Source organism: Plasmodium knowlesi, assembly GCF_000006355.2.
Source record: "Plasmodium knowlesi strain H genome assembly, chromosome: 4".
Taxonomy (NCBI): Eukaryota; Apicomplexa; class Aconoidasida; order Haemosporida; family Plasmodiidae; genus Plasmodium; species Plasmodium knowlesi.
Window position 1 is genome coordinate 722,351 of NC_011905.2, and position 15,423 is coordinate 737,773.

Sequence of the window (15,423 nt, forward strand, 5' to 3'; positions counted from 1 at the left end):
ATTATTTTAATAATTTTTTCCCCCAATTTCTTTGTAAATATGTAAATATATTTTTGAAAAGGGTAAGGACTTTTCCTTTTTTTTTTTTTTTCTTCTTTCTCCTTCCGCGTCCCCTCGTTTGGGATTGTTCTTTTTCTTTCATGCAGCGTTATTCACACATACACAAATGGAAGAAAAAAAAAAAAAAAAGGGAAAAAAGAAAAGGAAGGAAAAAAGGAAGGATAGAGCAGAAAATGCTACGCAAGAAAAAATAAATAAATAAAAGAACAAATACAGTAACAAACAATTAAACTAAACAAATAGTTATGCGCACTGACACGTGGGTTTTCATGTTCTGCTAAAATGGTCAGAGGGGCGCACTCCTACACGCATAGGCATAGACGCACATATTCCTAGGACTTCAATTTATTTCTTCATCAAATATAGGCGTCGAACTTTTGCTAAACGACTTGTAATACTCATGTGCCGCCTCCTAAAAAATAAAATAAAATAAAATAAGGAAGAAAGGGGTGAATGAATTACGGAATAGGAGGAAAGACAAGAAACTGAACAAGGACGACATTTGCACGTGCACATTCCGCAAACATGCCATATACCATGGCATAAATGTCCATGAATTATGAATCAATTGTTTAAATGAACCATATACTACATATTTCACTTTCGGGAGTGCACGCGAAAAAGAGTACCTTTTAATCAAATAGGTGTTATAACATTATTTTCTTCATGTCAAATGGTCAAGCAAAATAATGAACGATGCGTTAAATCTGAAGGATTGGAGATATCCGAAAAAGTAGAATCGTCATTCGCTAAGAACACCGAAGTTTCTGATCCATTAACACATAATCACGAATACCTCTCCTATAACCCTAATCCATAAGTACACAATACACGGAGAAGTGCATATACTGAAAATGGAGCGTGTCTACCATTCGAAACACTGAATCTTTACATCTAGTTTAAATAACGGCGACCCTTTTTATAAAAAAAATAGAATAATTTGTTCTTGTATTTTTGTTCATATATAATTTGTTCTTAAATTGTAGCATAATTCATTTTCTAATTTAATAATGATAAATTTTTTTCTTTGCATATATAATATTCCTATCAAGAACAAGGCGCATATGCAGAAAGAAAAACTTGCGCAATTCTTCCCTAGGAATTGTACAATCAGAAGACTTTGTAAATTTTCATAAATAAACATTAAATCTTATATCAAACAAAAAAAAAAAAAAAAAAAAAAAAAAAAGACAAAGATAAAGATAAAGATAAAGGAGAAGATAAAATTGATATAATAAAAGAAGTTGAACAAAATTGGGCGAATTTAAGAGGAATAAGACGATGTGAAATAAAAGCTGCTGCAAAAAGCGACTGTAACTATCGCAGCATTTCGGGTAACATGGTTTCTGCTCCTTCGTTAAAATGTCAGAGTGCGAGAAAAGGGTAAAGAAAAGAACACATTATTTTGTTTTACTTTGTTTAGCATTACTCTCCTCGACTCTGTTATATTTTACTTTATTTACTTTTTTTTTTTTTTTTTTTTTTGGAATTTTCCTCCTGCGGGGGCGAAGGGTAGAGAAAGGGAAGTCGGGCCGATTCGTACGCGGATTTTACATACATTGCGCACATGCACTGACAGAAACAAGCTGGTGTGTGATGGTGGGGCAAACTCAAGCTTTCATGCTCTCTTTCGCTCGCGTGAATCGATGTGTTCGAATCTCATCCTGCATGAACATTTTGTCTCATTTCCTTTTTTATTTGTTTTGTTTTGGTTTTTTTTTTTTTTTTTTTTTCTTTTTGTCTCTACTACTTTTTCGCTGGCTCTGAAGACGTGAGACCTACCTCGATGATCTCTTTAGCTAGCAAATTGGCCTTTTCCGTTGTTTCCTTCAATTTTGTTTCGTCCTGCTTTTGCTTCTTTGCCTGGTTCTTCAGCTCTTCCTTTTTCTTCTTTTCCTCATCCGCCTTGATTTTGTTATGGTGGAAGATGCGGTAGGCATCCGAGATGATGGTTTCGCCTGTGGGGTGAATCGGTTAAGGGGTTAGCAAACGAGGTGTCAAGGAATGCAATGTGTCTTTTCCCACATGAAGTGGACACAATTTTTGCGTGTGTGCACGTATGTATGAGGCAGTGATTCCGCTAGACATTTGGACCAGGTGTAAACAAAGCAAAGGAATGGTGACACCCCTCGTGCACATTATTGTAAGTGGAGGAATCTCTCTCCTTTTGTTTTCCTCTCTTTTCCATTACCCCATCTGGGAGATAAACAGTTAGCCTCATAAATGATCATATTGAATTCTTCTAAAAATTCTTCACATTGCTGCAGGGGGAGGAAGTTTCAAAAGAGAATGAAATAAAATAAAAATAAATAAAACAAAATAAATAACATAAAAGTGTACGCATATACACATATGCGTGTATAACATATTGCGGTAAACCCCAGTGGCGCAGAAAAGGGGAGAGTCTCCATCGTTTCCCTTACTCCGTCGAGCTCCTTGGACATATTGTCATCAATGTAGTAGTTGTTGTACAAGCGGTGCTTTTTATTTTTGTCTTGAAATATTTTGTTGCATATGGGAAGGAAGTAAATGGCCTTCTTAAGCAGGAGCACCTTAAGCTTCACTATGTCTTCATTGGACAATTTTCTGCGCGTGAGAAGTGAAAACGTTGCACATAGGCAATGAAAGCGTTAGATGTGGGGTGTGTAGGAAAGAAGACGCCCTAATTGAGAGGCGCGCCCGCTGTTGGCGGTAGGCAGACATGGACGTACCTCATCCAGTTGAGGCGGGGATCACAGGGCTCGCTGTCCTTGGTGTACTTCTGGTCATTGTAAATGTCGTCCAGAAGGCTCTCCAAATATTGCTCGTTCTGTTTGTCCACCTCATTTGAGTCCGAGTTCAGTTCTTCCAAAATGTCGGTGCTGTAATTGACTTCAATCTTCCTCTCAACTTTGAGGTAATACTTGTATTTCTCGATTTCATATTTCTTCGAGAAATTTTCATACACTTGAAATTGTTTATTTTCATATCTTAAACAGTTAAAAAATTCATTTCTTCTATTTTTTTCGTTAATAAAGGTACACACGCTTTTATATATGAAACAAGAAAATGCGATGAATGGAATTACAACAAAAATGAAATATAACAATATCATCTTTTTTACTTGAGAGGTCGTTAAAAAAAAAAAAAAAAAAAAAAAAAAAGAAAGAAAAAAAAAAGACTTCTTTTTTTCTGTGCATGCAAATCAGAACAAATTCGTTTTTTGCTTTGCCTGTGACATAGTTGGCGAACTAGTGGAACTCAAAACGGGGGGGGGACTGCAAATGAGTCAATAAATGGGTCAAACAAATGGGTCAATAAATAGGTCAACAGATGGGTCAACAGATGGGTCAACAGATGAGTCAACAGTTAGAGCAACAGATGGGTCTACAGATAGAGCAACAGATGGGTCAAACCTGTGGGACTAAAAATGGAGCTACGAATGGTACTCAACGTGGTACTCTCAACAGCGCAGCGGCAGCATGTGCTGGTTCACATAAAAAGGAGAACTAGCACGAAGACGAAGGGGTGCAAAAAGCCATAAACGCAAAAAAAAAAAAAAAAAAAAAAGAAAAAAAGAAAAGGAACCCCTAGCACGGCATAACGATAAAGCCTGGAACATGCACGTGGCAAAAATCACACCGTACAAATGGCACCACGGAGGAATGATGAGCGAACATAGGCCTAAAAGGAGAACATAGTTGTAGGATTGCATAAAGGCATCACTGCGTAACAGGGTAACTGCGCAACTATGTAACTACGTAACAACATAACTGCATGATAGATTAAATGGAATTAATTATACGTGTACGAATAGGCAAAACATAACTATGATGAAATGCGAAACGATTAGAAAAAGAAAAAAAAAAAAAAAAAAAAACTGACGCAGTGAAGGAAACTTTTGTTTGATTTTATTCAACTGTTTGCAGTTTGCGCAAATTTGTACAAAAATAAACTACATTTTTTTTTTTTTTTTTTTTTTTTTTTTTTCTTCTTCACAATGTGCCGCAAAAAACAGCATAGATTCGTTGAGGGGGTACGGGCACATTTTATATTTTATGCACACGGCGTGATAAACGAGTTCAATGATAAGAGGTAAGATAGGCTAAGCTTTAAGCGGCGTATACGCTAAAACCATTTTATGAAAAAAGAAAAGAAAAAATACACGAAAGGAGTATAGAGGAAGAAAAATATTAACAGCTTTATCTTTTTTTTTTTTTTTTTTTTTTCTTTTTTTTTTTTTGCGCCCGCGCAGGTAACGAAGTACCACTACTTTTTCCTTTTAACTGGCCAAGCATTTAGGTTATTAGAAAAAATCGTCGTTTCGATGTTTTTTTTTTTTTTTTTTTTTTTTTTCTTCCCAGAGATTCCTCTCTGCACCGTTTACCCCTGTTGATCATTTTTTTTGCAGAATGTTTGAAGCTGCTTAATTACTTTGACTCCTATTTATTCCCATTTGTTAAGGAGCAAAATGGGTTGTACGGTGTGACGTAAATTGCGAAACATTCTTGGGGGATTCTGTCCGCACAAGTTAATTTGTCCGGAATGTCTGCGAGAGGGGAAGCGCCAACGATACCCGACTACGTAAGCACGTGCTGATCATTTGGCTACACATATATTTGTGGTGCCCCTGTGGTGAATGGAAAGGTGCGGAGGTTTGGATAACACAGGGTGTTCTAATGCTGAAACTTGATATATTTAACCAATCCCATCGTCTCCGTGGGACGATAAGGGCGTTTTTTTTTTTTTTTTTTTCGGCATTACCCTGCTCTGCGGGGGTAGCAGAATTCCTCCCGGTGTATAGTATCCCCGTGTGTACATGATTTAATAGCACAACACCTACTACTTCTTTATGTGTGTGGCTACCGAATGATATTTCCCGAGCAAGTGCTATTTCTCATCCATCCTAATGTTTTTAATTCATTTCCCCCCCCCGCACTGAATTTATGTTTGCTTATACATTTTTACTCCTGCCACACGAAGGGCAATGTGCGTTTAACTTGGGAGCAAAAATATGTTCGTAATACGAATATTGATGATAACACAAAGTGGGGTTCTTTACTGTCCACTAATACCATGGGTTGTTTTTATTTTTCCCCCTTTGCATAGTTGGGCACTGCCCCTTTTAACAATAAATGCCTACTTCTGGAGGTACTTACTGAAAATCTGGATGGGTGGCACCGTACGTGTAGGCGTTGTGAAGATGGGTGTATTCCTCCCGTGATGATCTAACGTAGTGGACAGGTGTTGGTGTTTTCTGTGGGGTAGTAGTATAGTATTTAATAGAGGAACAGTCAAATGCATCCTTTTTGAATGCGTCTCTTTGTTCTTCCCTCGGAAACGTGGCGAAGAAAATAAAAAATTAATAAGAAAAATGGACAGAACAATATTTTCTCAGGAAGAAGGGAATTTTACTCGTTGCTTCCCTTGTCTACTTGTTGAATAACGGGACAGACGGACCTTTGTTCACTTATGCTTTTTTTTTTTTTTTTTTTTTTTTTTATAATATAAACGTAGCGGCACGTTTGCAGAGAGTTTTATGGATGACTCTCCCTTTCGTCCATTGCTTTGTTGATCTATTTTTACATGTCCCTTCTCTTTGTTCAAGCCTATTCATCGTGTGACTTACCTTGTTTGTTAAAATGTGTAAAAATTGAGGGGGGATATAAAAAAGTTAAATATGGGGAAGGAAAAAGGGAAAAAAAATTGCGACCGATAATCTTCACTGGCATATGCATTTTTTTTTTTTTTTCTTCCCTTTTACGGCCCTACTTTTAACTTTTTTATTTTTTACCGTTTTCCTCCTCTTACAAGGGAAGAATTGGTCGTCCGCTCTGCGCACTTTTTGGACAACTCAGGCGCCATTTTTCGCGCTTGGGCGATTTCCACGCAGCTTCCCCCCCCCCCCCCCCCTCTGACCTGCGCGTCAGTAAGCTTCCCATGCGTATGAGCGTACAGTTGGAGGAACAGATGGATGTACGGATGTATATATCAATATGATATACCAGCTCCATATGCGTTCACGCGTGCTTACGTGCACTTGCCAATCGTGAAGAATATCCCTGTGTCATCCTGTTCAGTACACCTCCCCCTGCGTTGTCTTTAAAGTGCATACATGCACCATGCATGCGCGAATTGCGTTTCATATTTTTTTTTTTTTTTTTTTTTTTTTTTTTCTGGGGGATTAAAAAGCAGTTCGAGTCAATTTAAGGTGAGAAAAAAAAAAAAAAAAAAAAAAAAATATGAAAAGAGTGAAAAAAGCAAAGAAAGCGATAAATTAGGGTGAAGCGCAGGTTTTCCTTTACTGTAAAGGAGTTTTCATTTGTACCACATGACGCATGTAAGTATTTATATTCCCCCTTCCGATTTTGTTTTCCTTGATTTTGCATTTTCCCATTTGGCACCTTTTGTTACGCAATGTGTGTCACGTCCGTTCGAAATATGCGTATCATGCCCATCGCGGCAGTAGCTTCGATTACTCCATTTTTTCTTGTATATGTGCTATATACTTGAAGCAGTTTATTTGATATAAAACGTCTTTTTTTTTTTTTTTTTTTTTTTTTTTTTTTTTGGTTTTTAATTCGTCCTGCACATCCTATGGATATTTACTATGCATAAGCGCATGCCTGCCAACCGTCTGCTTGTGTGCATATATATTTTTTGTGTGTATAGTGTATGTACCTCTTCGGGAGTATTCACGTCTGTACGAATGGAAATATGAGGAGAAGAAGAAGAAAAAAAAAACGACGGATATATTCTCTTCCTTCCTGTTTAACAGTTTCTTCTTTTTTTCTTCCCGCTTTTTAAGCACAAGAAGGGGGAGAAAAAAAAGGGAGTTTTTTTTTTTTTTTTTTTTTTTTTTGTAGATTTGCATTTTTGTTTTTCTGTTTTTTGTGCCTTTTTGACCGTCAGCATAGTTTTGCACATTTCTCATTCCGAACGTTCCTTTTCGCTTTGCTCGCGGTGATTCCCTCTCTCCCCCCTTGCTTACTGCCCACAGTCACGTTGCCAGCTGCCGAACGTCATCCCTCAGAGCGAATATGATTAATAATGTCTTTTATGTTATCTTAGTGTTTTCATTTTTTCTGTTAATAATTAAGTGTGAATATATTAAGAATGAGAAGAAGGAAGTAGTTTTCGAAACGGACCTCCCCCAGGGGGGTGTATACTACGAGAAGAGGAATTCAGGTTTAGAAGAAAACTACGCTAGTGATGTAAAGTTTGGAAGCGGCGCCGCAGGGGCGAATGTGGACATGCAGTTGCAGGTAGTTGTACTCAGAGAGGAGGAGCAGCAGGTGGAGAAGGAAGGCGAGGAAAGTGCTGAGGCAGATATCGCCCTTTCTGTCCAGGGATCCGTAAAGAGCAACGTCGCCCAGGAGGAAGAATCGAACGAAGATGAGGTTGTCCTCCTGGAAGAGGTTATTGATAGTAACTCCGACAGTGGGGGCAGTGTCATACCAAATGGAGAATCCTCTCCAGGTAATATCGTCAAAGGGAGTGAACCAAATGGAGATATTGCATCCTCCGTGGAAGAGACTACTTCGAGTCATGTCATCACAGAAACTCAACCGCATTCTGACAACATCACCATGGTGGTAGAACATATCGATAGTGACACCTCTAAGGCAGATGAATTGGAGGCAGGCAGCGTTGCCCCTGTGGAGGAGGAGAAAACTGCAGATAGTGATGTTGTCACTGAGGGGAATATCGCGAAGGAGAGTGAACCTGTTGCGGGTAGTATAATCGTCGTGGAAGAGGAAGCTGTTACTTACTCTGCCGAGGAGAGTAAATCCAAGACAGATAGTGTCAATCTTTTGGAAGAACCAACGGACAGTAACGCCGTTAAAGAGATAGAACATGTTGTAGATAGCATCGCCTTCGTGGAAGAGGTCGCCTTTACAAATGACCTCAAAGTGAACGAATCGGAGACAGATGGTGTTGGCACTGTGGAAGAATCCAGAGCTGACGATGTTGTGAAAGAAAATGAACACACTGCATATAGCATTGTCGTCGTGCGAGAAGAAGATTCTAGTAACATTGCCAAGGAAAGTGAACCTGTTACGGAGAGCACAGTCAGTGTGGAGGTGGAATCTGCTAGTCACGCTGCTAAAGAAAGTTTACCAAAGACCGATAGTGTCATCGCCATGGAAGAGACAACTTCTAGTGGCATTGCCGAGGAGAGTGAACCCGTTACGGAGAGCAAAGTCAGTGTGGAAGGGGAATATGCTAGTCACGCTGCTAAAGAAAGTTTACCAAAGACCGATAGTGTCATCGCCATGGAAGAGACAACTTCTAGTGGCATTGTCGAGGAGAGTGAATTAGAGCCAGATGACATCGCCATAGTGGATGAATCCTCTGTGAGTAGCGTCGCCAAGGGAAATCCCCCCCAGGCAGATAGTACCCCGATAATAGAAGAACTCATTGTAAATGATACCGCTAAGGGGGATGAATCCAACACAGACAATATCGGCATAGTGGAAGATTCCATTGTGAATAGTCCTTTTAAGGAGGACGAATTGAACGAAGATGAAGTTGCCACTGTGGAGGAGGCTGCTCCTGCTAAAACAATTGCAGAAGATAATTTCCTCCCTGAGAGCAATGCCTTAGGTGAGAGAAAGCATTTCCTGGTGGATTTCCAAGAGAGAGTAAACCAGTACGATGAAGCCATTGACGAAATAATACTAAGAAGCCTAAACAGAGAGAATTATAATTACTTCAAAATGTTGGATGAATATGCCATGAAAACAAAAATGAGTGGAGAGATGTACACAGGGATGAGATATATAATAAAAGTGATCATGGGAACTACGGTAGTAACTCCATCTTACAATGAGAAGAAGAAATCATTTAAATATGAAATTCAGGAGAGTACATTTAAACGTCATTTCATAACTTCTCTCTTCAGATGGTATAAGAATTTTAAGTTAGTAGAATCACATTTCGATAAAGCAAATTACGTGTACTATTTGGGTCAGGATGATGAACGTGTGTACTCCTACAGGTATACGTACAGACTTATATTGAACCTACTAAGTTCAGAAACCTTTTCCTTTTATATAGATCTAAATAAATTTTCCTTGTTGGATATACTGGACAATTACAATAAGTATAACTTTAAGCTAAACAACAGCACGAGGTATTACCCTTTTCACATGTACAGTTGCAAATCATTCAATGATTTCTTAGTCGATTATTTTGAGTCTTATAATCACCGCTACTTTGAGAAACACAAATATTTGATTGCAGAGGAGGTCTACAAAAATGGAATAAAAAATAATGGCAATAAGTTATTTACAAAGTTGAAGAAGTTGAATCCGAACTTTGTTTTGTATCCATTTAGGAAGGTGTTCGCTTCTTCTTCTTCGCCTGCACTTGTGGAAAATTACCTGGACGCAGAAATTGATCTGATTTTTTCCATTTTTAAGGAGTTTTTCGTAAACCTCCTGAATGACCTCTACAATGAGTACTACAACGACGAGGTGAAGCGCTCCATGAAGGAGGGATCCCACGTGGAGTTGAGTTCAGGTATCAGAGAACCCTCTGTGAACCTTCCATCTGGGGAGGATGAGTTGAAGGAAATTAAGGAGGAGAAGAAGACGGAGAAGACAGAAATAACACCTTCTCTTGACGCTTCTTCTGCTGAATCCATGGGTCCACAGGGGGTTGATTCCGGAGCGGCCAGTGAAGTCACCCCTTCGGAGGATACGCTGACAAAGGTGCAGGGAGAGGAACCCACCGCTGATAAACTTCATGGAAGTGAGCCTACCATTGGCCAACGCGACGACCCCCTTGATAACGAAATATGGAAAGATTTACTCGAGTCGTACAGGGACCCCCCGAAGGCAGAGGATCTGAAGGAATACAATCAATATATTTTGAAAAATCTGAACCAAATTTTAAATCACTCTGCGCAGAAGAGAAGGCAAGAAATGGAGGATTATAAGAATAAGTACGAACTGAAAGACGGGTTCATTGTTAACGTCCTTACGGCCAGACATACTCCCCTGTTGTTTAACCCATCCAAGGATATATACTTATACCTTAACCAGATAAGCAGTAAGAAACAGGTTAATTTTAAAAATATTTACGATAACTTGATAACTATTATTAAATATAAAGAGGGAAGTAACTTTTATGATAATTTTCTTCAGAGCAGGAGGGTAGCGGGGGGGCTGTGGCGCGACCTTGACACTCCAAGTGAGGAGGTAAACAGAGGAGCTAGTCGCTCTGGGAAACCGGTCATCGATCGGGTAGTCGTCGATGAGGACTTGTCCAGTGGGATGAACTCGAATGAGTTGAACGCATTTTTGTTGTTTATCGAACGCGGAGAGGAGGCACAAGGCGGCCAAGGAACTACCGATGATTCGACCATCGGTGGGACTCCCACAACTCGCCGAGACGTGCACTCCTTCTACCGAAATATAGATCTGAGTGAATTTACCCCCGCGGCGGTTACCACGAAAGACCAAATACACGATCAGCTCAAACTGTTAAAAAAAAAATACACGGAGAAGTTAAAGAACGAGGCAACGTGCGTCTTGGCCTTCCTCTATCTAATAGGAATAAACAATAACGAGGGAAAGTTACAGCTACCGTATGGATTCCCCCGAAATATTGATTACTCAGTTAAGCTCATAAGAAAGGGAAAAGATGGCCTGTGTAATTTTTTAAGCGGCATACTCTACCATCTGAATCTTCCAATATTTGTGAATAATTCCTCTATATCCATAACTACAGAGATGAGTGAAGATCTAATAGATACAAATGATAATTCTCTGAATAGCTTCTTCTATATATACTATAGAAATAATGGGAAAATAAGAAATCATGATTTTCTGTCCAATGAAAATAGGATAATTCCAAATTCTGTGGACAATATGAAGTCCAAGATTGTGTCTTACTCCTTGGGTTCAACGAAGGATGATTTTTACAGCAAGCTTGCCTTCACCAATAATATGATTAGACTAAAGTACAAGAACAAGGATAGCAATATATACTTAAGAGACTACTTTGACTTTACGTTTGATAAAAAGATTTACAAGAACTCCGTAATCAAGAATAACATTTCTCCCTTTTTAAGTTCCTGTGATTATTTGTTGAGTAACCTTCTAGGAGCAGTGGTCGATTCATTGAAGAATACCTCCGCCATTGAAAGTGGAATTTACGAAGAAAATATTAGTGAGAGAAACAGACATTTGATTCACAACACGGTTGACTATAATAAAAGTTTGTTTGAATATTTTCTAAAGCTAGCTGATAGTAGAAATTCGTACGCCCTTGCAGCTTTGGGAGAGATTTACTACCTAGGGAATGAAAGCATAGGTATTGAACGGGATGAAGTGAAAGCCTTTGAGTTTTGGAAAAAGGCGGCAGACCAAGGAGATAGCACTTCTGCTTTGTCCACTGGATATGCCTACCTCGATGAGTACAAGAAGCATTTGCGCAAGGAGGAAATTATTAAAACGATGAGTAAGGAGGAATTGCTGAATATGATTAAAGAGGAAAAGGGTACCGATGCTGCAGAAGAGACCAAGAAGGACAACGCGGGGAAGAAGGCAAGTGGGACATACTTCGCCTTCGCATCTGGAGGAACAGCAGCTGCGGGGATGCACACTTCGGTAAATCATCCTTCTTCCGGACAAGGGAACGGAAGGAGTTCTGCCGCGGAGGGTGATTCTCCTGTTGGGGGCCCTAATTTTATGGGTTCTCCCAGTGCGCCTGCGGGTTTTTCCAGCACGTTGTATGGTGGCGGTTCTTCAGAGTCAACTGCTCAATTTACACCAAATGCATCAAGAAGCTACGGGGAAGGTCAAGCGGGCATACCTTTTGGTGGAACCGAACAGAAGCAAGATAATTCAGATAATAGAGGTAATACATCGAGGAGCCAAAGTGACGACATCATCAAGAAGTACATGGAAGAACTGAGCGAGGAGAGAAACAAAGCGTTGAAAAACGCAGAGCAATACTTCCATAAGGCCATTCGAACTAGCGAAGAGAGTGTAGAACATATTTTGGCAAAATACAACATTTACAAATTTGGATTGGGTACAGAAAAGAATCTGGAGCTAGCTGGAGAATATTTAAAAAAAGCGGCAGATAAGGGAGATAATATTTCTCAGATGATGTTGGGTCATTACTACTCTGGGACAGATATCGGAGTTAAGATAAAAGACTATGATGAAAAAAACAAAAACGAGAACTTAAAGAAATCCTATAAATATTATAGCATGTCTGCAAAAAATGGAAATATAATTTCGCTGTATAATAAGAGCATCTTAATACTCAAAGGGGTGAATCCTAACTTAAAAACATTTAATGAAAAATGTGAAAAAACGTTGAAGAAATTTCACTTTATTGGACTGTTTAATGAGCGTTTATATGTGTTGACCAAATTGTTAAGAAGGAACTACGATTTTAAGGATTATACCGGCTCGCTTCTGGTGTCTGTTATTCTTTCCGAACTGGGTGATCACCCCAACAATGTGAATGCGTCTATGCTGTGGGATTTGAAAAGGAAAACCATGCAGACCTTCACGGAGAAGTATAACCTGGTCGAAGGTATTTTGGCGGATCTACTCCAGAAGGCAATGAAGGAGGGAAGAGCCACAGATACATTCATGAAAGGTGGAACTGCTAACCGTGTAGGTACCTCAGTGGATCGAATAATTCACAGACTGTACAACAAGGAAAAAGGGGGGAAATACTCTCTACAGATGAAATCGAAACTCAGCGGAGACTCTATTTTGAAAAATTGTGGCATGGTAACATCAAACATGTTCAGTAGGAGGAGCCTGTTTTCCAAAATGAAGTTTTGTTACTATTTGAGGAACGAATTGCTTCATCGAAGATGGCGGACGAAAAAGGGAGGGAAAAGTAACGAGACCAATAAAACAGGTAGAAGAAGCTCGGCAAGAAAGACACACCAAAAAGTGTACAACTACGATGTGTACCAGCTGAGCCAAACTCACAAACAAATTGAGCTTTTCGAAAAGTACGATCAGATCGTAAAGAGTGAAATGGAAAAGGGTAGCACTTCCCGAGAGAAAATACAAAAGGCTGAAAAGATTAAGGGGGCCATTCTGGAACACTTCCGAACTAGTGAGTTTCTACACTGTTATTATAAGCCCATTTCCTATTATCAAATAAAGTTGGAGGAAGAGAAAAAGCAAAGTGTGAGAAGGAACGCCGAACAGGGAATGAGCAACTTTTTAGGGAAGAGTAGCAGCTACTTGGGATACACTCCTACGAAAGAGAAAAAGCAACAAGAGACAGATTTATTCGAAGCAGAATTCTCTAGATACTCTCCTCTCCTAGAAGGGGAAGACATGAAAGAAATTTTTTATTACCAAAAGACGTATTCTTCTAGCATGTTTGAGGAAATCCAGAGCTTCTCCAAAAATTGCGAAGTATGCAAGCAGTACTACGACATCTATTCAGCTTACTATGGTTATAAAAAATCCACCATCGATTTGATTAGGAAATATCGAGATGGGGATGAGTATACCATAAAGAGTAAAAGAAAGGAGCTGCAATTTTTGATTAGGAATTCGGATGAAGATGACCATGAGCCTTTGTACTACAAGGCATTATTCTTAGAATCCAATAAATTGGAAAGCTTGAAAAATATTTTACAAATTTACTTGAAGCTAGCTACGGATAACCACAACGCTTGCAACGTGATTGGTGTTCTGGGCATTTTTAAAATTTTGTTCAAGAAGGTCTTCTTCGATGTGAGTTTCTTCTTCAGGAAGAAGAAGGAGAATCTCATTAGTGCAATCACTGGGAGAATTGACGGTTCTAACCACGAGCAGCGTGACGAACATGGAGAGCGTGACTTACTTGAAAAACTTGAACAACGTGAAAAATTTGATCGACATGGAAAACCTGACAAATATGAACAACATGACCAACGGAACCAACGTGGCAATGATACCCCCGCGCCAGCGACCAACTCCCTCCAAAAGTACATCTTTGCCGATCTGAATTCCTGCGATGTGCAGAACAATTTCCTCTTCAAGTCCGAGTTCAAGAACAAGTGCTTAAATTTCGAGCATTTCGTGAGTACCAATCACGGCTATTCGCAAATCAGCTACCGCGACTTTTTCAAGCTTTTCTACACCGTTGTAGCTTCCTTTTTTAAAGTATCATAGGGATGATGGGTGACGAGGTGAGGTGTCGTAGTTGCGTAGGGGCATCTCTGTGACTTGACGGTGGGACTCAATGGTCTTCGCTTCTACGCTCTGCGCGTCCACCATCTTTTTCCGATTGCACCCCGGACAGTTTACCTCTTTTTTTTTTTTTTTTTTTTTTCGTGCGCCCCTCCGCCTCATTTGTACAACATACCTTTACCACATCGCACGCGCCGTACATGGCAAATACTAATGCGCCTGTACGGATTGTTTTTTTTCCTGCGCGTTCGCCCAATTAGACGCGGGTGTGTGCTTCACCTCGCGCTTTTTTTGTTTGCACAATTTAGGTTTTTCTTTATTTCTCGCTTTAGCGTTATCGTTTGCGTTTTCACTTTTTCTTTGAGTACTTTTCTCTTGTTTTTTTTTTTTTTATTTTGCTTTTTTCTTTTTAGTTTCTTTGGTTTCTTTTTTTTTTTTTTTTTTTTTTTTTGTGTATGCTTTGGATTGCCAAGCTGCTATCGCTCCTTGTAGGCAACCATCCCCCGTGTGTACGCACGACACGCAGGCCGATTTTTGAGCGAGCTTCTTTGCTTTACAATTTGTAGAAGACGATGCATTTGCGTCGGGCGTGCGCAGCATTTGCGCAGCCACGCGCATGTATATTGTATATATGTACTATGTGCACATACATATGTGCGCACGTCCGTAGAGGCAATGTCGTTATGAATTTAAATCTTTAATTTTTTTTCTTTGTTCCGCTATTTGATAATTAATAACTCTTAAATTTTGCAAAAAAAAAAAAAAAAAAAAAAAAGAAAAAAGAAAAAAGAAAACAATAAAAGGATCCAGGAACAACGAAGCGGCGAGGAGCGAACTGGTCAATCCCACCTCCCCCCATTGAGTAAATCCTTCCGGGATGAATAAAAAAATGTGTAAAATGGACCAATGGAAAAATAGCATTTGTAGCTTTTAAAATTTTAGGAGACAATATATTTGCGGTTAATTGTGGCGTAACAAGTTGGAGAGAATTTGTTTTTCACAAAATGGGTGGCGAAATGGGAAAATAGTTGGTGCGAAAGTTTTGCGTACCCAGCGAACGAAGGGAAGATGATCCACCTTGTTGTAGCTCTTCAAAAGGTAAAAGAAATTAAACTTTTTTATGGAGCCTATGATACTACCGAACTAAAATTGCGATTATGTCTGGTATATCTGAGTAGTGCCCATAGTATATGTCTGTTGTGCCATTTCCCCATTT

General features: G+C 39.3%; 2 protein-coding genes across 2 annotated transcripts; one reads left to right on the plus strand and one right to left on the minus strand.

Annotated features, from left to right (window-relative positions):
• Positions 1-1,515: 1,515 nt before the first annotated feature.
• Positions 1,516-3,154, minus strand: PKNH_0416900 (conserved Plasmodium protein, unknown function; the record flags this gene model as incomplete). The annotated part of the gene is made up of 5 exons (XM_002257957.2): positions 1,516-1,557; positions 1,843-2,018; positions 2,252-2,321; positions 2,484-2,646; positions 2,772-3,154. The coding sequence occupies 5 exons, from the start codon at positions 3,152-3,154 to the stop codon at positions 1,516-1,518; spliced, it is 834 nt and encodes a 277-aa protein (XP_002257993.2).
• Positions 3,155-7,079: 3,925 nt separating this feature from the next.
• PKNH_0417000 (Sel1 repeat-containing protein, putative) lies at positions 7,080-14,189 on the plus strand (the record flags this gene model as incomplete). Its single annotated transcript, XM_002257958.1, has 1 exon — positions 7,080-14,189. One exon carries the CDS (start codon positions 7,080-7,082, stop codon positions 14,187-14,189), a length of 7,110 nt encoding a protein of 2,369 aa, XP_002257994.1.
• Positions 14,190-15,423: the final 1,234 nt, after the last annotated feature.